This window comes from Vulpes vulpes, chromosome 16 (genome assembly GCF_048418805.1).
Source record: "Vulpes vulpes isolate BD-2025 chromosome 16, VulVul3, whole genome shotgun sequence".
Taxonomy (NCBI): domain Eukaryota; kingdom Metazoa; phylum Chordata; class Mammalia; order Carnivora; family Canidae; genus Vulpes; species Vulpes vulpes.
The window spans coordinates 15,513,836-15,536,633 of NC_132795.1; the positions used below are offsets into that span (position 1 = coordinate 15,513,836).

At 41.3% G+C, this 22,798-nt stretch overlaps 1 protein-coding gene across 1 annotated transcript in view; it reads right to left on the bottom strand.

Annotated features, from left to right (window-relative positions):
* Window positions 1-21,117: 21,117 nt before the first annotated feature.
* The window catches only part of CPO (carboxypeptidase O), a 130,987-nt gene continuing 129,306 nt past the window's right edge, over window positions 21,118-22,798 (bottom strand). Inside the window, exons 8-9 of the mRNA XM_026002041.2 lie at window positions 22,573-22,657; window positions 21,118-21,493 (exon numbers count right to left, since the gene is read on the bottom strand). Of these exons, the coding sequence (XP_025857826.2) occupies window positions 21,231-21,493; window positions 22,573-22,657 (348 nt within the window). The 3' untranslated portion in view covers window positions 21,118-21,230. The remainder of the gene's footprint in view (window positions 21,494-22,572; window positions 22,658-22,798) is intronic.

The window sequence follows — 22,798 nt, forward strand, 5'->3', positions numbered from 1 at the left end:
GTGATGATGAACATCTTTTCATATGTCTGTTGGCAGTATCTGTATGAGTTTAATAAAGAGAGTAGTTGAATAAAATAATATAGCTCTTCCAAAGGTATAGGCTCTGGTATATGCATATGTCAGTCCTGCTCTCAGGTTTTGGAAATGGGAAACAGAGTTCTAAGAGGTTGAGTTACATATAAGGATGATAAATCATAAACTCTAGTTAAGATAAAGAGATCCTTTATGGGATTATAAAACAGAACTGATCACAAGTGAAAGTACTTAGGAAACTGCCAGGAATTAATATAATGCATTGTACCCATATTTGTGTCTTCCCAGCTTCTACTTCACTTTTCTGAGAGCTGACTACTCACCCAAATGGGTGGGCTTTTGTTGCTATATTTGTATTAACTGACACATCTTTTACTGGCCATAGCTGATTGGACCAGAGATGAATAGTGGACCCAGTTTGGGCCAATGAGACTCTTTTCTAGGTGTTTGGACACCTAGGGTGGAAATACATTTCTTGTGCACCTTGATGTTAGGAGGTGATGGTTTTAGGACTGGGTCTGTGATGTTCCACCATGTACGAAAGGAGCTGGTGTGAAGAGAGAAAAAAAGTAAGTGCTCAGAAAGAAGTGGAGGCAAATGGCACCACAGTCACAGAAAGATTGGCAATAGCACCCTTCGTCCTACAGATTGTCTAGCCCCTATTACTTTCTTTGCTGGAGCACAAGGGTTGTTGCATTCTATGAGATACACATGGATTCTTCTAACAAATACTCATTTTCACACACTTGAGTCTTTTTGTTATCAGTATTAAAAATCTCTTTATTGAGGCAGTGTCTATGATGATTAAGTGGTCAAGGTTATTATCCAGCCTCCTTGCACTGGAAGTGTCTTGTTGGGAAAGATGAGTTTCTCATCCAGTGATCCAAGGGAGCAGGGCTTCTGCCAAAACACAGCTACAACAATCACTTGTTTGAGGTCACTTGTCATGTAGTTCTATTTCCCCTTTCATGCACCTGTATTCTCCCCAGTAAATTGGAAGCTTCTTTAGGGAGATGATTCTTCTTATCAACTTTTCATCCCCTGTAGCACCGAGACTGTGATGCTATTGAATTTGCTGATGGTGTTTATGTAAAAAGAAAAAGAAAAAATAATAAAGAAACTTTCTACTTCAATAATTTTGCATTTGGGCAAAACTTCTCTTGCCTCGATTTAGGAAATAATCACATTTCTTTCTTTTTTTGTTGTTGTAACCAATCTCTCTCCTCAGCTTTGTGTCAATGAGGAGATAGGTTTATTTAGCCAGTAATTTCCACTGCAGAAAATCTTGGGCCCAGATTGCCCTGCAAAAGCAATATGTTCTGTTTTATTTTTATATTACATTATATTTATTTTAATTGCATTCTCCATCTGGTCAAAGATAGCATTAGGCACCATAGATGGAGAAAAGAAACAAAGAGATATCTAACCATGATAATAACTGAGATTATTATTTTAAAAAATCATCCAGGGGTACTGTAACCTGCAGGCATGAGACAAAAACAATAGCCCTCATGTTAAAGAGCTCTAGGAGGATTCTGGAGAGGAAGAAAGATAAAGAGAAATGGACCAGATCAGGACTCCTGGTGTCCAGGAGTGGCCCAGAATGGGACTCTTGCACCCACCCCACACCTGGAACTAGTTCTAGGACAGTGTGGGCCACAGTGTGAAATGATACACGTAACCCCTAAGCTATCTTGCGCAATTTTACTATTTCCAAAGTAGTTTCAGCAGTTCATTAACGTACAGTTTCAGTCACGTGTTTTATTAATAAACTTTAGAAGAGACCTCCATGAAAGAGGTCATTTTCTTCTCATTTCAGGGAATGTTTCTGCAAAACTCTGCTAGCTCTTGGAGGTGTTCCAAATGAAGCTGATATATCAATGGTTCAGCATATCAGAAACCAAATCCTAAAACTAGATGTCTGCAGTGGACAGCTAGGCACTCAGCTTCTAGGTTAGGATGCTGTGTATGACAGGTTATCAGAGATGCTGAATCAACTGTTCCTGCTTTTGAATTTGAACAAATGAGGGAACTTGAGGGGAGGGTTTATACATGAAAGTTTGCCAAAAATGAGTAGGTGGTGACATTCCCCGACTATGATCCATCTCTCCTCCCACCCCCTGCAGTCTATCACTTAGGATAGTTTATGTTTCAAAAAACAAAAATTCATTTGAAACTGGCATAAGCAACTAATGGAAGAGTCACATACTGACAGATTTAGGGGTATATGGGCTTCCCATGTGGTTGAAAGCACAGATTCATGGTATCCTCTGGGCTCTGTTGATTTGAAAGCCTTTTGTCCACCTTTTATGTCAGATCCTTCCTTCAGGTCGGTCCCAGGTTCGTTCCAAAAATGGTTTCACAGCTCAGAGCATCACATCCTTTTCCCATGCCAGTCAGAAAGTAAGACTGCATCTTTTCTAGTCTTTAATAAGACTAAAGGAGCATTTTCACATGAAACCTCGAGTGAAATTTTTGCATTTTACTGGCTCAAACCTGATGCTCATCACTAAGGCAACCTTCGTGCCTGGGAAGGGGTGAGTCAGTTTTGCAGATTGGCTTAAGTTTATCAGAGCTCATTTCTGGAAGAGTGTGGAGGTCATTCCCATTGAGAGTGGGACTTTTTTTTAGCAAGGGAAATCTAGGATGCTATCATCATGAAAAGAGGGAAATGGATACAGGCAGCAAAACCCCAGGTACCTATTACAATGTTCAGTAACTACAATTGACAGTTAATATTTTGGTGCTAATTTCAGCATATTTTGCAGAATAATGAAAGAAACAGTATAACAACAAAAGGCAGAAAAGGACAGCTGTTAATTATCAGGTGAGGGGTTTAGTGTTCAGAGAGGTCTAATAGGAATTGTCCTTGAAAGAGCAAGCCCGAACAGGAAGGTGGATTTAATAATTAGAATCAAAGAAGGCTGTCCTAGATATAATCTGTGCCCTACCTATAACCCTTTTACCAGGTTACAGGCACCTTTTCCCAGCTGCTAGGAGTGTGAGTCACTAACAGCTTAAACTTGCCCCATTCTCTGGAGATGAACTGCGATTGGCTGGTGGATGTTAATCCCTGTCTCCCTCCTTGAACCCCAGCCAATCACCAACTGATGTGATGCAAAAGCCCCACTCCCTTTCCTCAAACTGAGACACCTTTGTGGCCACTTTGTCTCCTAAGTGCCCTATGCCTCAGGCGAAGGCTGGACTCTAGTCTCTTTCTCCTTCTTTTTGACTCCCTTACAACTTCTTCCTGAAGAGCAGCCCCTTAGTAAATACACCACCTGAATCTCTGCCTCAGATTTAGGTTTCAGAGAACCTGACTTAATACAGAGGCCATTCGGTATAGAGGCAGAAAAATCAAAATGCAAACTAGCAAATAAATGGGAGCCAAGAGCCTTTGTTCAAGATGGGTTCCATGAGCTAATGTGTTACAAGAATTAGATAGTACTTGGGGCACCTGGGTGGCTCAGTGGGTTAAGCATCTGCCTTCAGCTCAGGTCATAATCCCAGGGTCCTGGAATCAAGCCCCATCTCAGGCTCCCTGCTCAGCAGGAAGTCTGCTTCTCCCTCTGTCTCTGCCCCTCCCTCCTCTGACTCTCTCTCTTTCAAAATAAATAAAATCTTAAAAAAAAAAAAAAAAAGAATTAGAAGGTACTCAAATGAATTAGGACTTTACGTTTTCCACAGAACAGGAGGCCCCATCCTCAAAGCAACTTAAATGTAAAAGGGAGGAAGTATTACAAAGAACTGGGTGCTTCAGAGGACCTAAGGTACACAGGTCTCAGTATAAGGCTGTTCACAGTATGAGCAGCAAGAGCTGTTGCTTCTTTCCTCTTCTCTCTCTCCTCTGTACTTGCGACATTGCTTTCTTTTCTACTCATCTGGCCTTGGGGGGTGGGGTGGGGAACAGAGGTATACCAGAATATTTCTCTCTCACTTTGAGGAGATTGAACTGGACTCCATTGTTCCCATGTTTGGTTCCAAGAGAAGGAACTTTGACTGACTCATATCAAGGAAGCCCTGAACCAATCAATCACAGCCAGGGAGCAAAGTGATTTGGCAGTGACTATTTACTAGATACTACAGACAGAGAGATTTTAAAACCTAGTTCTCAGGTTAGATGGCTTATCTGGAAATACAATCTTATGAGAAGTGGAACCAAGAATGATTCGACTAGAAGAGACAAGACCTCTAGAAGTAGCAAGATAGCTGTATTCAGATACTCAATAGGTTGTCATGTAGAAGAGGAAATAAGGCTGGTTTCTGCTGTTCAAGAAGGTAAAAGAAGTACATGAAGTGTTAAGTAGTAGAGAGAGGCAGAAGCAGATTTGTGCAGAATAAAAAGGAGCCTGCTAACCATTAGAGATGCCCAATGTGAGGGAATAGGCCTTACTGCCAAGAGTCTACGAGTCCCTGCAAGTATCCAGGAAAGACTGAAGGTTGACAATGATAATACTAGCTGCCATTTATTGAATACCCACTACATGCCAGGTTCCATGGTAAGTGTTTTGTATATACTACCTCAAATCCTCACAATAATCCTGCAAGGCAGAAAGCTTATTATTCCATTTTAGAAATGGGTAGCCTGAGGTCTAGAGGGTTAAGTGACTTGTTGAAGGTTGTATTACTTATAAGTGGCAGAGTCTGAATTTGAACCCATGTCTGTTTAATTTCAAAGTAGAGATGTTGCCAAGGAGATCCCTGCCTTAGAGGGAGTTCGATTAAACAACTATTAAAGATTAGCATACTAATTTTAAGAATTTACTGGACCTCAGTTCCTGCCCAGCAAAGCCTGTGACCCCTGAAGTCTTTACCAAAGAAAACATACCATGATTCTAAGTAGGACCTTCTTTTGGGAGACGAGACCAGATACTCTACTTCAATGAGTTCAGAATAAAAGATAATCAATCTATCAGTAAGGATTGGCTGCAATAATGAACAATTCAAAAATCTTAGTGGCTTATCTCAGTAAATCCAGCAGGGCTGGGTTGGGGAGCTCTTCCTATGACAGTCAGGGCCCCGGGTTAATGGTGCATGCTTGATCAGCAGAACAGCAGTCAGCCAAAGCCATGGCGAATTGTGGACTGGCTCCTGAAACTTCTGTCTAGAAGTGACACACATCCTTTTCACTGACATTTCTTTGGCCAAAACCTGGTCACAGCTTACTTCAGAAGAGGTGAGGAAGTATAATCACATCACAGAACCAGTAATGGAAAGACATAAATTTGGGATTGTACTGATGTACATTAGGAATTAACAGCAAATATTGAGGAGTTGATGTTAGGTAATCATGATTATCAAGAATTCCTAGAGGAAATTGTGAAAATACACTGTGACATTCATTCTCTGAAAATTTGGGGTACCATAAATTGTCTCATTGTACCACATTGCTGAAAGATGAACCAAAGTAGTTGTTTTCATTCTGTGCCATGGAATGCCGCAAACACCTCTCTAAAAGGTTAGGGATGGGATTCTGGATTTCCCCCCTTTCCTTTCCTCAACTGTTTTCATCTGTTTTATTTGTGGTGTGTGTATGTTTGATGGATTTTTCTTCTCATCATCCAGATACAGCCAAGCATGTGACCCAACCTTAACCAGATTCTTCTCAGATTTTGACCCTTAGACCAATGACTATAAGGACAAAAGAAATGGTTAGAGTTCATTCAAGACCACTTCATCTCCTGCTACTATATATATTCCCAGTCTTACGCTTCCATTTTTCCTTTAATAATCTGAAACCACTAATGTATTTCCAGTAAATTCTCTTATGCTTTAGTTAGCTCTACAACCAAATAACCCTAAATGGATAAAGTTTCATTAAGATTTTTTTTTTGCTTGTTTGTTTTTTACATAGAGTTCCACTGTTAAAATAATTAGAATTTGGGCCAGATAATTTTAGATGTGGTTCCTAGTCCTATGTGTTTAAGTTAAAAAAAAAAACAAAACAAAAAAAAAACAACAACAACATGAGAAAATGCTTATTGGAGATCAGGCCGCTGACTCAATACCAACATTACCACCAACAGGAACCACAAAGAAACCTAGGTCAGAAATATTCTTGCATAAAAGATGCCTCAGTGTATTTCCCACCAATCTTTCTGCACTGGCCTGTGAAATTTAGCTCTTTCTAATGTCCAAACATTTAAAAGCTGCAGGCTTGCACATTCTGGAGCTGTGTGATATGATTTCCTTTGTCCACCTCACCACATACTTCTCTCTGTAATGGAGGAGAGAGTCCCTTGTTCCATGCACTTGCTGACTTTGAATGCAGTGCTCTTTAGGTTTGCACCATTTCTGTACAATGGAGACGCCATTTTTGGTGAATAGCTTGTACAATCCTGGCACTTCCTCCTCAGTCTTCCTGGCTGATATTTACGAGTTTAAATATGGCTAATGATATAACAATTCCACCAGATGGTCAATAGGAACTACATGGATTCAGATATTTGAGCATCAGGCAAAAGCTCGATTCCTTTGACTGAGACTCAAGCATAAAGCCATTTTTGGAAAATAATTTAATTCTGAGGATTCATAAACACTGTAAGAAGTAAACAGAAGTAACCAGCTCAGATAAGTGAAACAAGAATGAGCTTAGCATGTACCACGCATTCTTCTCAGCAGGATGGGTAACTGGTGTCCCACCAGGGCCGGTCCATGTCTTGGGACTCTACTTGTGTGTTCCATCGGGGACACCTGTTATCATACAGGTTGCAGGGAGTTAACGTGTTTCCTCAGTGAGCTGCCCAGTGTTCACTTACTTTGGTTAGAGGACCAAAGTGCATAGATTTTTCCCGATCATTTTCATCACCTTCATGGTCTCCACTGCATTCCTCTCATAAAATATTCTTTTGTGGTAGTCAGAACTATTCATTCTTTCCTGCACTATCCAGAGGAGTCTTTGTTTTACCCCTGTTCCCTTCCAAGTCTCCACCCTGAATATGTGCCCATTCTGTAGTCCTCCTGGCCTCCCTCTCTCTGCCTCCTTCACTAGATTATTAACTACTACTATTAACGCACATGCTGGATAGCTCAGTTCTGCACTCTGATTTTTTTTCTTCCTCTCTGCAAAATAGGCACTTCTTCCTACTTGCCCAGAAAGCAGCTTGGTTTCTCTTAGGAAAGGCTGGCCTCTTGAAAGAACATCATCCCAGCGCTCAAAACTGAATTTTACCTATGAATTTTCATTTGTTTTTTTTTGGTCTGTTTCCTAACTTTTAAAGTATCACTTGGCTGGGGCAAAGGCAGGTGTACTTCAAGTGCTATCAGCAGAGCATGGGAACACCACTTCCATGCATTTATTGTCTACACTTTACAGGCTCTAAGTGAGGATTACTCTCAGAATTAGGTAAGAGGGTGGAATGAAGACAGAGTTTCAACGGAAGAAAAGGATCTGTGGGGAATATAGAACAGTGTTCCACTGGAAGAGGGTAAAGGAAGACAAAATGCAACTAGTTTTCTACAAAAATTAAAAGGAAATCACATACAGACTCTGGAGGAGTTCAAAGACATTGAAAGACAGGCTGCTGCTGCTTTGAGTATCATCTTCCTTTGCACAGATTTCCCAGGCAATCTACCTGGCTGATCTTACCGCTCTATCACCCATATGGAGGTCTCTGGCAAAGTCCAAGGAGCTATAAACAACAACAAAAAATACAAATAAGAACCCTGGAAATAGAGACTCAGCTCTCAAGCTGTGAACCCAGTTAGTAAATTCTGTGCCATTACTGAAGAGTCCTTGCCATCCCCCTGGCCCTGACTATTGGGCTCATTCGTTCCTATAAACGTGCCTGCATAAACCAGCACTTCAGCCAACAGCTGCTTTCAGAGGAAAGATATTTGCCCATCCTCTGTTTCATTCTCTGTCCCTAGGTCTGTCCTGAGATGTCATTGTCCGGGCTTGGGAAGTACAGTCTCTGTCTGCCACACCAGGAATGCCGTCAGCTTGAGTATGTTTCTTACGTGCGCATCACACGCGGTGGTTTGGTCAATGGCCAGTATTCCCCTTCCCCTTCCCACCTCCTCATCATCCCCACGTCGCCGTGTGTCCCTAGCTGTGTGGAATCTGGGCCCAGCCTTGAGAACAGCTCTGCCTCTCAGGGGAGAGGCTGATTGGCTATGCTCTTCACCCCGAACAAGGAGACCTTTCATTTAAAAAGGAAAGATGTTTTATTTCCTCCTGAATTAGAATAATGAAATATTTCTTGTAAACCTGGAAATTAAAATGCAGACAATACATGTCCTTCAATTTCCTTTTATTGGTCTTCAGAGGTGAACCCAGGAAGAGTTGTAAATATGTATCAGGGTAGCTCCTGGCCTGAAGGTATTGAAACTCCACTGACAGCAATGCCAATTGTTGCTGTCTGGTGTCTCCAAGAGTCCCCTCCCTCCTCCTCCCCCCGCTCCGTGTCACTTCCATCTCCCTACCCTGTTTACAGTGACTTTGAGACTGGTAAGAAGCATTTTGAGGTGACACTCCAGCAGCTGTGTGGTCTGGAATGCATTATAATGCTATGTCTCAATTACAATATTCTTTGGTTGATGCAGGAGGCATGAGCCAGGATCCAGCCTTAGAGAGCACTGCCATCTCCTGGAAAACCCTCTATACATGAGGCCTGCTGTCTTCGCTCCTCCAACGCCACAAATCAGAAAACAAGGCCTTGGTCACGGCCCTCTATCTTTAGCACCAAAGGTCTGGGTACACAGAACCTTCATCTTCTGCCCCTTCAAATTGGAACACTCCAATTCCTGAAGGAAATGAAAAGGTGTTGTATTGTCATCTTAATTAAAAACAAATAACTAGGTTGGGGAGGCCACTGGTGCTGAGACTGTGATTACTACTCCTGCCTTCTGCTCCCGAGGCTGGTAACAGACGCTGCTTCCTATAAATGAGTGCCTGGCACCAGTACAATCCTGCCCTCGGGATCTTGAGAAAAAGCAGGAGCCTTATTTACACCATTAAGGACAGTACTGAGGACTCCAGGAGTAAGTCACCTTCTCAGGCAGAGCATCAGAGACCAGAAAGCCCTGCGTCCTTCAGCCTTTGCTCTGTGGCAATTACTTATTGAAATTCCACCTTACAGACATATTGGAATAACTAATGAGATATTTTCAGAAATCACTGAAGACCCAGAAAAGCACCTATGAGTGTCCGTTTACACTCCCAACATATGAAGGCTGGCACACCCAACAGTGTCTGTGAGGCAACAGTGGATTTTCAAAGACACGGCTTTAGTGATTAGAGCCGGGTAGTTGTCAGATTTTGGCTAGAACGAAATGCATTTGGGAAGATATCAGGCTCTTCATCATGAACAAGAATAGGCTTTCTGTACTAACAGCTTTCTTTTGAAATAAATGATTATCTGTGTAAAGACAAATACAAAAATCTTCTCATTAGCTGAATTAATTGATTTCAGTTAATTAACTGAATTGCTTAAATTTAACTAGCAACCCTCTGAATCAGTAGTTCTTATCTTTCTGAAGACCCTTTGAAAAATCTGAAAACGTATGTATCCTTTCCCCAGAAAAATGCAGACGCATTCTGCATATGATTTAATGAAGCTCATCCCCACCGACGTCAAAACCAAAGTGATTTTAACAGCACTCAATTAAAATGCCTTTTGCAGCTAGACTTTTTTTGCAAGCCTAGTTTTAAGTTTTGGGTCTCCTGGTTATTTTGGGGGGAAAGGAAGGGGCCTCAGGAATATCTGCAAATGAGCTGACCTGTGGGTTGGCACCTACAAGGAATGGCTGGGGGAAATTCCCCTTCCCTTCCATTTCCTGGCCTTATATCGAAAGTAGGTTTAAATGTTTTTCCTTTGAAAATCCTGGACTTGCAGAGGCATACACGTGAAAAACTCTGATAACACCTTGCTTCAGCCTGGTTCCAGGAAAACAAGTAGAAGCAAGGGCTCGGCCATGGCACCTGGTTGGGCTCGTCCTTTGTCTTCACCCCTGGAGAGAAACCCTAATGAGAGTAATTTGGGAACACAGCCTTCTATGTGACAGGAAGATCATACACCACTTCTTCCTAGAAGGTCATGGTAGTAGCCCCACAACCCTTCCGGGGGACTCTGGTGTATGAAAAAAAGGAACAAATCTCATGATGCAAAGAGTGAGATGGATTATAAATGCTACATTAAAATAGTGATGAAATAGTGACATATAGGCTTTATCCCAGGGTTTGGGTTTCTAACCAAAAACAGTCTTTAGCTCCTTGTTTTCATCTTTATCATCAATTCCTAGAAGGAAGTCTTTGGTCTTCCCTTCCTAATCTGATGGCAGAGGTTGTATGATCACATGAGCCTGTTCTGACTGAGCCTTCAAGGAAGTTTTCGCTCTCCAGTTTTGCTTCTTCCTGGCCCATTTCAGCAGGCTACTGGGAACTCACTCTTATTTCTCCACCTGAAGGTGATAGAAATGATGGATTTTAATATTTAAAGGGTGCTTTCAACTTTTTTTCGAAATTTCTCACATTTAAACCTCATTTCTTTCCACATAGTAGGTGGGAAAACTGAAGCACACATAGATAAAGAGAAGGCACACAGTGATGATAATAACAAGGAAGCATTAATTGTTCTTGGGTATCAGGCAGTTTGTCTAGCACTTCACATGCACTGTCTCATTTACTGTCCCCAACAACCCTATACAAAGGTACAATTATGACCCCTTCTTTTCAAGTTAGGAAACTAAGAGAAGATTCAGCTAGCTGTTGCTGCAATTGTGCTGTGTAACAAACAACTACACGTTCTCAGTGGCAAACAATAGTAAGTAGCTACTGATGTCATGCCTTTTTGGGTTTTCAGGAGGTTGGCTGTGCTAAGTTGAATTCAGCGGGGGTGGTTCTGTTCCCTGTGTCCTTTATCCTCTTGGACCAGTGGACTAGCTGGGGCATATTCTTCCCATGGTGCTAGTAGAGATGAAAGCGACAAAGTGGAAACTTATGAGGCCACTTAAGTCATAGGCTCAGAACTAGAATGGAGCTAATTCCTTTCAACATAAAATTAGCCAAGGCAGGTCACATGGGTGAGCCCAAACTCAAAGAATGGAGAAGCCCACCCTTCCCAAGATGAAACCATGGCAAAAGTAGATGTAGGGAAACATGAAGAGCTAGAACCCAAGTAGCTAAGGGGCAGGATTGGAATTTGAACAAGGCTTACAACCTAAGGGTTTTTACCCCTTTTGTTAAATTTAAATTCAATTTGCCAACATACAGTATGACACCCAGTGCTCATCCCATCAAGTGCTCTCCTTAGTGCCTGTCACCCAGTTACCCCATCCCCCCACCTGCCTCCCCTTCTGCAACCCTTTGTTGGTTTCCCAGAGTTAGGAGTCTCTCATGGTTTGTCTTCCTCTCTAATTTTTCCCCACTCAGTTTCCCTCCTTTCCTTTATACCCCCTTTTACTATTTCTTATATTCCGCATATGAGTGAAACCATATGATGGTTTTCCTTCTCCAATTGACTTATTTCACTCAACATAAAACCCTCGAGTTCCATCCCCATTGAAGCAAATGGTAGGTATTCATCTTTTCCGGTGGCCAAAAAACCTAAGTTCTTAACTGCTATGTTACATCACAAGGACTTAACAAAGGGCCACTATTATTATCTTACAGATGCAACTTGTCTCCCGATAGATTGAGTGAATTACTATCAGCAAACAAATGATAGTGGGAAAGAAAAGCTATTAATAAGAAGCAATGATGGAAGAATAAGAAACGGGACAGAGAAAGAATTGGCAACAATAATCCATTACCCAGTGTTGACTATTTACAGAATATTTTACTCATATTTTACATCACCATTACAGAGTAAATGAAGAGAATGTCTCATTTTGTCTTCTGTCTATATTGGCAAGGGTCAAAAGTGTTGAGCCTCAAAGTCACTTTTAAGTAGTGATTTGGGAGGTATGCCCCCTTGTAGTAGCATGCTTACCTTTAGATAAGTCAGAAACACTGTACTCTGCTGGAAAAAATATAAGGGCCAGAAACATCAGGGTCTGACCTCAAGAGAAGCAGCAGGAGAGCAAAGCCAACATTGATGAACCAGATGAAGACAGAAAGAAATGGGACAATGGCTTAAAGTGATCCATGAAAACTAATGAGATTGGAATAAAATAAAATTGGGTAAAGAGTGGATGACTGAACAGGTAAGAAACTTTTGCCTGCCAGGGAATGGATGACCTAGTTTCTGTAACTTTGTAACCTCAACTCAGAGCTAGATTGCTGATGTCAACTGCAGATAACCTCATGGGATATGAACCCTTGTCAGGGCCAGGCATCCAAATGTCACCCTCCCCAGCAAGAGGCCAGTGAAAGCTAGTAAAGAGGTCATTGCAAAAAAGCTGACTGATCCCTCAGCCATCTAGTACCTTCACACCAGGTTTATGACATTTCCTTTTCCTCACCTTTCTGGAAGCAATCTGTTAGGATTACCTTAGACAATGCTTCTACTCTTCATCTCCTTATTCCCCTAACCTGAAATAATTCTTAAGGAACTACTGATAACTTGCTCTTTGCTCCTCACCAGACATGTGTATCCTCACTGTTGTGATACAGAAACGTGTTTTACAGAGGTAACGGGGAAGGGAGCCCAGAGAGCCCACAGAGGACCAGAAGCGACTCTGCAGTCAGCAAGGGGAAAGGCAGTAAGAGGGAAAGGAATAAGAGAAGGTTCTTACAAGAGAAAGGAGACAAGCTCTCTCCTCCTGGTGACATCAGTGAGGCTTACATCTTAGAGTAGGTGCTGAGGCCCAGCAGGTAGCCAAGATATGGGGTCCCCTGTGGTGCATTCCGGAGTCATTCATCTACACTTTGCCTTCCTCCTCCACTCCATATTTCCATACCAGGTATCCTTCTTGAAAAGCAAATTCATTTTCAATGATGCTACTGTGAGACATCTTCTGATCCCAGAAAAGCTGAATGCTAAGAAACCAGGAGATAAAAGAGAGAATATTGGAAGTATTTAGTCATTGACCATCACATCAGACATACCCTAGGCTAGGCAAGTCATCATGGGGGAGGACCGTTAGCAGCTCAATATACTCAAAAGTGCTTTCTTTTTTATTGTGACTCTATAGTAAGAGTTCCCTTCCTATGTCTTGGAATTTCCCATGAGAGCTGGGGACTGAGGTGATAGAAATAATAGGCTTCACTCCCTGTATTTATTGAGCACTTACTCTGTGACTAGTGACGTGGCCCAGGGTGGACAAGTGACTTTGTTGTGGAAAGTCAGCACCCTTCAAAGTGCTTTGTAAACTTTATCTTATTGAATTGTCTCAACAAATCTATGAGGTAGATCCTCTTACTATTCCCATTTTACCACTAAGACAGTTGAAACACAAACAGGATCCACAGCTCCTCCCAGATAGATAGCCTTGAAGGGACTAAACTATACTTTACTCCTGGGCAACAGGTTTCAGAATTTCTGCCATTAACACTGCTCTATATTGTTTCCTACACATGAAACCTGGGATCAGTCCTTGAAAATAGTTACACACAGATTTTGAGCCCCAGGGACATTGTTGCTACAATTAAGTAGACATTATGGTTAGAATGGGCTTGGGCTTTGGTTTGGGGAACCTCGAACCTAATTTTGGTTGTATGCCCAACCCACAGTTCAAGAAAGACTTTGACTTCCTTCTTGAGAGAATTTGATCCTCTGAATCTGTTGGGATAAATTCTAGGATTGTGCAAAGCTCTGGCTTCTCCCTGGGAGAGTGGCCAGCTTTGCTTTTTGACTGACCAGCGTCCACTCATTCTTCTTACACTACGAGTGCCTGACTTCATGTTCTGTCTCAATCCACATGGTTTAGGAGAGCTGATCTATGAGTGGCCCAGGTGTGGACATCAACATAGTCCCACTTCTTGATCCAAGGAGGCCCGTTCAGTCCCTATTTGGGCATCTTACTGGAACTATTGGAAAAGAAAAGCACTTTTCCTAGTGGCAGAGAGGCTAAGATACAGTCTTAGGGCTGCTAGGGGTCATTGACCCCAGAAGGGAAGAACCTGCTTCAGTAAAACCAACAGAAAAAAATCTGATGCAAAATTAAAAATATGGAAAATCATGAACCCTGAAAACATTTTTGGAATTCCCAGATCCTTCTGTTCCTGAGCTCCCTCTAAACATTTCTATTAAACAAATCAATAAATTCCCTTTTTTAAGTTTGAAGCCAGATTGAGGTTCCAGTCCCTTGTATCAAAAAAAAAAAAAAAAATCTGGCTAGGAACCTGTGGGCGATTTGAAGAAGACACACTTCAGTCCTAGGGCTTAAGAATTCCATTCCCTCAGAAGCAGGGTCCTGGGAATTTCCTCCTGTTATTGGGGACAACAGCTGACAGCAGATGCCTGACTTTTTACGAGGCAAAGATCCATAAACAATCAGATATTTCTTCACTGAGATTTAACTCCTTTCACTGAGATTTAACCTTTTCCTCCCTGCTTGAGAGAGGGTTTGTTCAGACTTATCCCTGTTTCCACTGCTCCCCTGCAAGCCCCCTGACTCCCAACCCTACTTTTCCACCCTAACCCACCCTACCCTATTCTGCTTCATAAAAGACATTTTTTAAATTAAAAGAATATTTTTCATTACAAAAGCATAGTTGAATGGAAAATCCACGGCTATCATTAGGATCTCAAGTTAAAGAATGTGTCTTTCGCGGACTACAGATCATTTAAACAATTAGACTGTTTCCGAGTTCTGCTCAAGCTTTAAGACAACCAGGTGAAATCTTCCCTGGCCCCCACACACCTCACACAGAGGCTGAGTTAATGGCTCTTCTATTCTTAGTTAGCTTCATATACCTGCCCTCTGTTTCAGTACTTATCTTTAAGTGAATGTTTACTTTTCTATATTTTCAACTAAACTCAAGGATCTTTGAGGGAAGAGATTTTGTTTTTTACAGTTCGCCTCCTTTTACTCAAAAAATAAATCAAGGTGGAGCACCTGGGTGGCTCAGTGGTTGAACGTCTGCCTTTGGCTCAGGGCGTGATTCCGGGATCGTGGGATGGAGTCCCGTATTGGGCTCCCTGCATGAAGCCTGCTTCTCCCTCTGCCTGTGTCTCTACCTCTCTCTCTGTGTGTATCATGAATAAATAAATAAAATCTTTAAAATCAATCGATCAAGGTACTCTCTGCTTACCTAGAGGCAGTTTTATCCTGATTATGAGCCAAGGGCTTTAATTTATTGTTTCCCAAACTGTGTTTCCTGGAGCAGCAGCATCAACATCACCAGGTAATCTTTTAGAAATGCAAATTCTCAGGCCCACCTGCTGAATCAGAAACTGAGATAGGGCCCTGATACCAGTCCATGTTTAACAAACCTTCCAGATGATTCTGATACATGCTAACATTGGAAAACTACTGCTCTAGCCTCTTGCTACTCAATGTATCGTAGAGAACCAATAGCAGCAGTATCACTGGGGAGCTTGGCATGGAAATTTTATGCTCTGCCACAGATCTATTGGTGTGGCCCAAGAATCTGTGTTTTATCATGCTTCCTGAGTGATTTGTGTACTCTAGAGCAGTGCTTCCTAAATTTTCAAGGTCAATGAATTACCTAAGAATCCTGTTAAACCCAAATTCTGATACCCAAGAATCTGAATCTCTGACAAGCTTTCAGGTGAGATGGGAGCTACTGTGTCATGGACCACATTTTGAGCAGTAAGGGACTAGAAAGAAAACAGAAAGTGCTTCAGTATTTCAGAGAAATTGTGGGAGGGGGCTGAGGGGCATCTCTAGACCCACCACCATCCCTCTCCCCAGATCAGCACAGCAATTCTGATTTTGTCTGATTGATATATCACGCTTTAAGGTACATTTTTATTTGAAATAGGAATTCTGCTGCAAAACAAGTCTTTGAAGCAACTGCGTTAGAGAAAATAGTCAACCTTTAAAGTGATAGACTTGCAAACCTAATTATAAAATAAATGTCATAGGGTACATTAGCGTATGTGCAGGAAGAAGCTCGTGGATATTATGTTTTTTAACTTTTTTTAAAAGCTTTTACCAAGTTTCCATATTGAAGGAAATTTTGAGACATGAGATTGAAATGAGGGTTGCCTGTGACTAGAGACCTGCTCTAAAGTTGGAAAGTAAACCTAAGTTTCAACTGACACTTCAACATGACAACTTGGCATTTCCTACTTCCTGTCTAAAACTAGTGGTTCCTCATTTTTTCATACTGCTTCCCTTCTGGCTTCCATGAATTTATAAGTTCACTTTCAGCATTGGTCTCTTGTACCTTTTCTAGGTAGGGATGAAACCAATTTGACTTAAGGCAAGTTCTCATGATCTGATAACACCGTAATTTTTCTAATCGTCCACAGGCAGTAATTTCTACCTTCCTTTTCCACATATCCATTTTCAGATTGACCCCGTATTGAATCTTTCTGAAAAACACCTCTGATTTCTGTCCCTTGTTTCCATTTTTACAGCCTCCAACTCCACTTGAGTCTTATTCAGTTGATATGTGCACAGTATATTTTCCGAACTGTTTGCCTCAGACTTCTCCACTCCAACTGTCTCCTTCCAATTCATCCTCCCAGACTTTATACAACATGCATGTATTTATCTTCCCTGTGCAAAAACATCGGGACTCTGGGCAGCCTATAGCAATAAAATCCAAATTATTCCACATTTAGGATCTTCAACCACCTGATTCCACCTTGACTTTCTACCTCACGTCTCATGATCCTCTACCTAGTTAATTGGGTTTTCAGGGAGTTCAAACCCATGAATACATATTACTCTTTGCCTCCTCTGTGTTTTTGTGGTTGCTTTTGCATCATCTGTGGGAAGAGAAAAGGCACTGTTCACCTTTGATTTGCACCATTATTTTCGGGGTGACTTGCTCAAGTGTTTTTTTTTATTTTTTTCAAATATATTTTAAAAAAATTACAAGTTCTCAGAAAGAAACGTAATAAGAGCTCCATGGAAAAAGTACATGCAACTTCGGAAGGAGTTAATACACTCGCCATTGAAGCTCTCTGGAGCCTTACTTTTTATTATTATTATTATTTTAAATGAATGACTCCTAGAAAGAAATAAAATTCCTTTTTTGGGAGCTAAGAAAAGACTATGCAGTCTTCACTCTAGCAGAGTGGGAAACTGTGGTTAGGCGGCATTATTTTCCAATAAACTTTTATCAAAACATCAGATACTTCAAAATTTACATTCCATGAACGCTGATCGTTTTTTTTTCTTTGCATTCAATAAGGACAAAACTGGAAATGTATATGCTTTTCTGAAATAAAAGTCTTATCTGAAACAAGAGTCCTCACATTCTAGAATGATAACATCTTCAACATAAGAATATTTTTGTCTATAGGACATTCATAATCCTCAGACATATTCTGATTATTAAATCCTAGTATGACTTTTATTAATGGTCATTTTAGGAAATTAAGAATATATTTTGTTTTGGTAATAACTCCCAAGGGAGGTGTCCTATGTTGGGTTCCCCAGACATAGACCCACCAGTAAGGATTCATGTACAAATGGTTTACTCAGGAGGTGCTCCCAAGATAAGCTGGTAAGGAGTGGGAGTAGCAGGACAGGAGCAGGGAAGAAGCCATGCACCTCAGAGAAAGTTCTGTGGAGGGTAACTTCAACCTCATGCCACAAAATCTCTGCAACATGAGTTATACTTCTGTGTTTTCCCCAACTTACTGCAAGGGGACAGGGTGTTATACTTGTCAGTTCCCATCCAGGCAGGTGATAGGGGTTTCTGGTGGTGAGTGCAAACTCTATATGTGTCTCACTCTCTGTGGCTGCAGGAAAAGTATGTGCAGTAGCCAAAGGGTAGCCATCAGAAGACGAGTCACCTATGTGTGAGCTGTTAGAGAAAAAAACATGTCAAGGACAGAGAGAGAGATACAGGAGAAGGGGCCTGAAGGGATCTGGATGAAGCACTGACAGTGGCCACTGGACAGTGCTTCTGATATCCTAGAGCCAGAAAATTCCTATAAATATGAAATTCTCAATAATTATTTGATCAATCAACAATTATTAAGAACCGTGTGAGCATGGGCATGCTACTTCTCTTTGTCTCAATTTTTCCATCAAATACATAAAAGTACCTAGCTCAGGACTCTTTTTTATTATTATTATTTTTAAGATTTCATTTATTTATTCATGAAAGACAGAGAAAGAAAGAGGCAGAGGCAGAAGCAGTCTCCCCACAGGGCAGGGAGCCCGATGCAGGATTTGATCCCAGGATCCTGGGATCAGGACCTGAGCCAAAGGCAGATGCCTGACCAACTGAACCATTCAGAGGCCCCCTAACTCCAGATTCTTATGGGTATTACACGAGGTGATATACATAAAGTATTTCAATCACTTCTTAGTGTAACAGAAATTAATAATTATTCATTTTAATTTTTAACTCCTTTATAGTTAGTATTGTAATTTTATATATTTGGAGAGTGAGCTTCCCTTAGTGCCATGATACATTTATGCCAGATTCAAATTATATGCACAAGATAAGAATAATACTGGGGTGATATGAAGAATGTATTTTTAGTAACATATCAAAAGATGGTTAAACTGCATAAGAAAAGGAAGGGAAACGGGAGCTTGGTCATACATAGTGGAAACAAAAATATAACTCACTTTGACACTGATGTAGAAAAAAATAGGAGTTAGAGGCTTGGATACCATCTGAATTTATCATTTTGCATCATTTTAAACTCTAAATTTACCTATAAGTCAAGAAGATTTAGATCCTTTGTAGGAACAGTTATGGAAAAAAGTACCAACAGAATTTGGTAGAAGGAAAGAAATAGTAACAGAAAAGGCAGTATATTCAAACTTTCTAAAAAATGTTTTAAAAGGCACCTTGGAGGCACCTTTATTAACACTGAGAAGTTATGTTGAACCATATAAAATCACCAATACTTGGACTTTTTTTGATCAATGAAAGCAACAATTTCATATGATTCAACCTAATACATAAAGCCTGTTAGAAGGCAGTCATCTATGGGCTTCTCTTGCTCCTCCACATCTTGCTGACTATGCTAAGGATGTGAGGCTCTGGTCCATTTCTCAGAGTTGTGTCTGAAGGAAGCAAGCAACAGAGATTAATGAGTAAGTGTCTCTTACTGGGATAAAGAGCAGGCTTGCTTACTGCTTGCTATAAAAGCAGCAAAGTCTTCAAGCTCAGTATTTCTCTCCTATAACGCAACTCACTACCTTAGCAGGTGTCGTCTAGGCTCCTCTGGAACTTGAGAGCAAGATGAACCAATGTAAATATGTTGATGCTCAAGCTGCTTACTGTGCTGTGAGTAATGCTGTCCTGTGTCTCTGACTCCAGTCTCCTGTCTTCCAACATTCATAAAACAGTAACAAGGCAACTTCTTAGCTTTAAAGTAGGGTAATATCAAATCCCAGGCCCCACAAAGTCAGAAGACAAGATACTTTCAAGATTTAATTAATTGCATCTGTTGTGAAGTTTTCCCAACCTCTTGCCATTTAGGACAAGAAGTTGAAAACTTCCTTGAAAAGATCAGTATGGTTGTTTATCACCATTCCACCCTTGCTCTTAGGATCCTTTCACAAGAAGTAAAAAACTTTCAGAAGAAGTAAAAAATATATTCTGGCCCTCAGATCCCCTCATGCCCTCACAGCCATGTGAAGCCCCCCAAGAAAACTATGATTGTGTCCTAGACTCTCGAAGAATCCATTGTAAGAAGTTTCAGGCAAGCTAATAGCTTGCATTTCCATCTGTTCCCTTCCGATTTTATTTGCCCACAGGTTCAATCTTTTGACATAAATTAAGATGTGTAGGTCAGAATTCCTATAATACTTAGAGGTCCAAATTGTTAAAAGATAGTTATAGAAACTAAAACACAGGCTAGATGAAAGCTAATAACTCATGTTCCAAGGCACAGCTCCCTCACTTTCTTCTTGAACATAGCATTGGTGGTCACACGAGTTTTTTTTTTTGTTTTTTTTTTTCCCCTGCTAGGCTGACTACTGATGAGATTCTACCATTTTTTCCTGACAATGCCACAATTGTGGAGTTGGCATTTTTATGTAAATAGCTGTTCTCTGATTCATTCAGCCCTATTGCCCCTGACATTTTTTTTTTCTTTCTGACCCTTATCAGCCACACACTGGCAAAACAGGAAGAAATAAAGAGAACAAAGAAAGGCAGTAAAAGGGTTACAACCAAGAAGTATATTGTGACTGTGACCAACAAGGAAATTTAGAAATGGGTGACTGAACACCCAAGAATGCTCTGTCAGCTGGTTACAGCTACAACATTTGTTCCAAGCCTGACAAGTGCTTAGCACCATTTCAAGGTGTCACCTAGAGATACATAGGAAATGACAGTCATAGACACTACCTTAAGAGCACTCACAGTTTAATAGACAAGATAGCACAATTAAATGCCTGTATTCCTGTATACATACAATCCGGTCCTTGCTTACCTCTCTACTTACTCTTTATTTCTCTCATAGCACCTGTCACAAGCTGCAATATTCAGTTTATTTATTTGTGTTCTTGATTGCTCTGGCTCCCCTGAGCTGAGATTTGCCCTGTATGCAACAGTGTGTCTATTCCAATTATTTATAGCCACCATCTGCAATCTTACCCACTGGAATAGAAATTCCAAGAGGACAGGGACCATGTCTATCTTATTCACCACTGTAACTCCAAAGCCTAGCAAAACATACCTCGCAGATTCTCAAAAAGGATTTTCAAATAAATAAATAAAAATACGAAATAAATGAAGCCAGCAAGAGGCATAAAGAAACATTATGTAACATCTTCTGAATGCTGCTACTAAATCGATAATACAAAATTAAAAGTGAACCTCATTCAAAAGCACGAGCAAATTTTTCAAAATATTTAGATGAGAAAAAAAGGCTTGAGGCCCCAGGGTAGCTACCCTGAAACTGGCCACAGATGCACAAGTGAGCGTGGCCAAGATCAGCAGAACTTCTCAGCTGACCTATAGATGCACGAGCCACTGAAATTTAGAATGGTTTGGTGTGGCATTTTTATAGCAACAACAGTATACTCTTTTAAAGTAAGAAAAATTAATTACCAGCAAAACACGTGAAAATGCAAACATGATTCATCTTTATTGAAATGGAAAGTATCTTTAAATTATTTGATTCCTCCTTAACTTCCAACAAACACTTCCCCTGTAGCCACGTTCTCGTAATTGGGGCTGAGCAGACCTGGGTAGGATGCACTCAGAAAATAGACACCAGGGACACTAGCAGGCCCAGGACCACCGTGGCAGGTGTCACCTTGTCAGCACTGTCTGAATTCCAGTATTTCTCATATACATCATCCAGGACCGAGAGCACAGCCTCCATGGTCTCCTCGCAGGTGGCCTGAATCTGAGCTGCCGGCAAAATAAATCCATATGTACCGTTGTCCCTGAGCTCAAATGTGTATGAGAAGGGGATCCCAATGTCCCGAGCCCAGTCTCTTGAAGACCCTGATGTGGCATCTACAAATGAAAACATGAAGGCAGAGGTAGAAGTTATATTGTGAAAAGACAGGTTTCTATGGCTATTTCTGGGAATAAAGGTTCAAGGCAGCAAATGAGTACATTTCTTCATATTAAAGATTCACCGAGGGATCCCTGGGTGGCGCAGCGGTTTGGCGCCTGCCTTTGGCCCAGGACGTGATCCTGCAGACCCAGGATCGAATCCCACGTCGGGCTCCTGGTGCATGGAGCCTGCTTCTCCCTCTGCCTGTGTCTCTGCCTCTCTCTCTCTCTCTCTCTCTCTCTCTATCATAAATAAATAAAAATTAAAAAAAAAAATAAAGATTCACCGAGAGCTGTCTTAACCCTCTTATTGATATGAAGCCCCCGTAGGGCAGGAATCCCATCTCGTTTAGCCTCTCTGTCTCCCCTTGCCCCCCCCCCCCCCCCCCCCCCCAGAATACCTAGCTTTAGGCCTGGCACATAGCAGAGAGCTGCTTAAGTTTGTCTTTGAATCAAAGACTAGACAACCTAGTCCTACAAGGCAAGTGAGCTGACATATAAAGGAACAGAGGCAAAATGAGCAACAGGGCAACAGGACTAATATTATGCAAATATTATCCAGGTGGTCCTCAGGTGGGTGGAGGAGGTGGTGGCTGGGGATGAAGGAAAGCGGTGCAATGTCCTTTTAACTAAATTCTTTTCTGTGTTAGGTCCTTTCTCCAGGCCCTACCTGCTTTGCTTCCTCAGCCTGACAGGTCCTCTGAGAACTGAATCAACCGACCAAGGGTCACAGGAAAACATTCTTCCCGCTAACTCCTGTACCTTCTCACTTGCGAGCTCTTTTTAACTGAAGCCAGAGGGAGTTCTGGTCTGAGCCAGTGTATTCATTTTTTCTTTTAGCTCACACCTTATCCCTAGAGAGCATAATTCTGGATTTGCACAAATTCCCCTTTCTCCTTGGTCATTTTGATTTGCACAACTTCCTGTTGACCCCAGGAGCTCTTCTGTCTCTCTCCTGCCCACCCCACTCCCCAAAGTCCGCTGGCTTCTTTTGTGCCTTAGATACTATTGAAGAGGCAAAAAAAAAAGCGACTTACATAAAATATCTGCACTCGATCCAACTCTATAATTGGTTCCATGCTTTTTTTTCAATGCATTTGCTGCCTTCTGTCCAACTTGGATCTGTAGGTGGGAAATGCAGAGACAGATATCTGGTGTTAAAAATAAATCCAACAATCCAGAGGGTTGGGTATTTTGTCCAAATCCATCTCCAGAGTTTCAGACCATCTTTCTAACTTCCCATTGGACCTTTATACCCAGGTA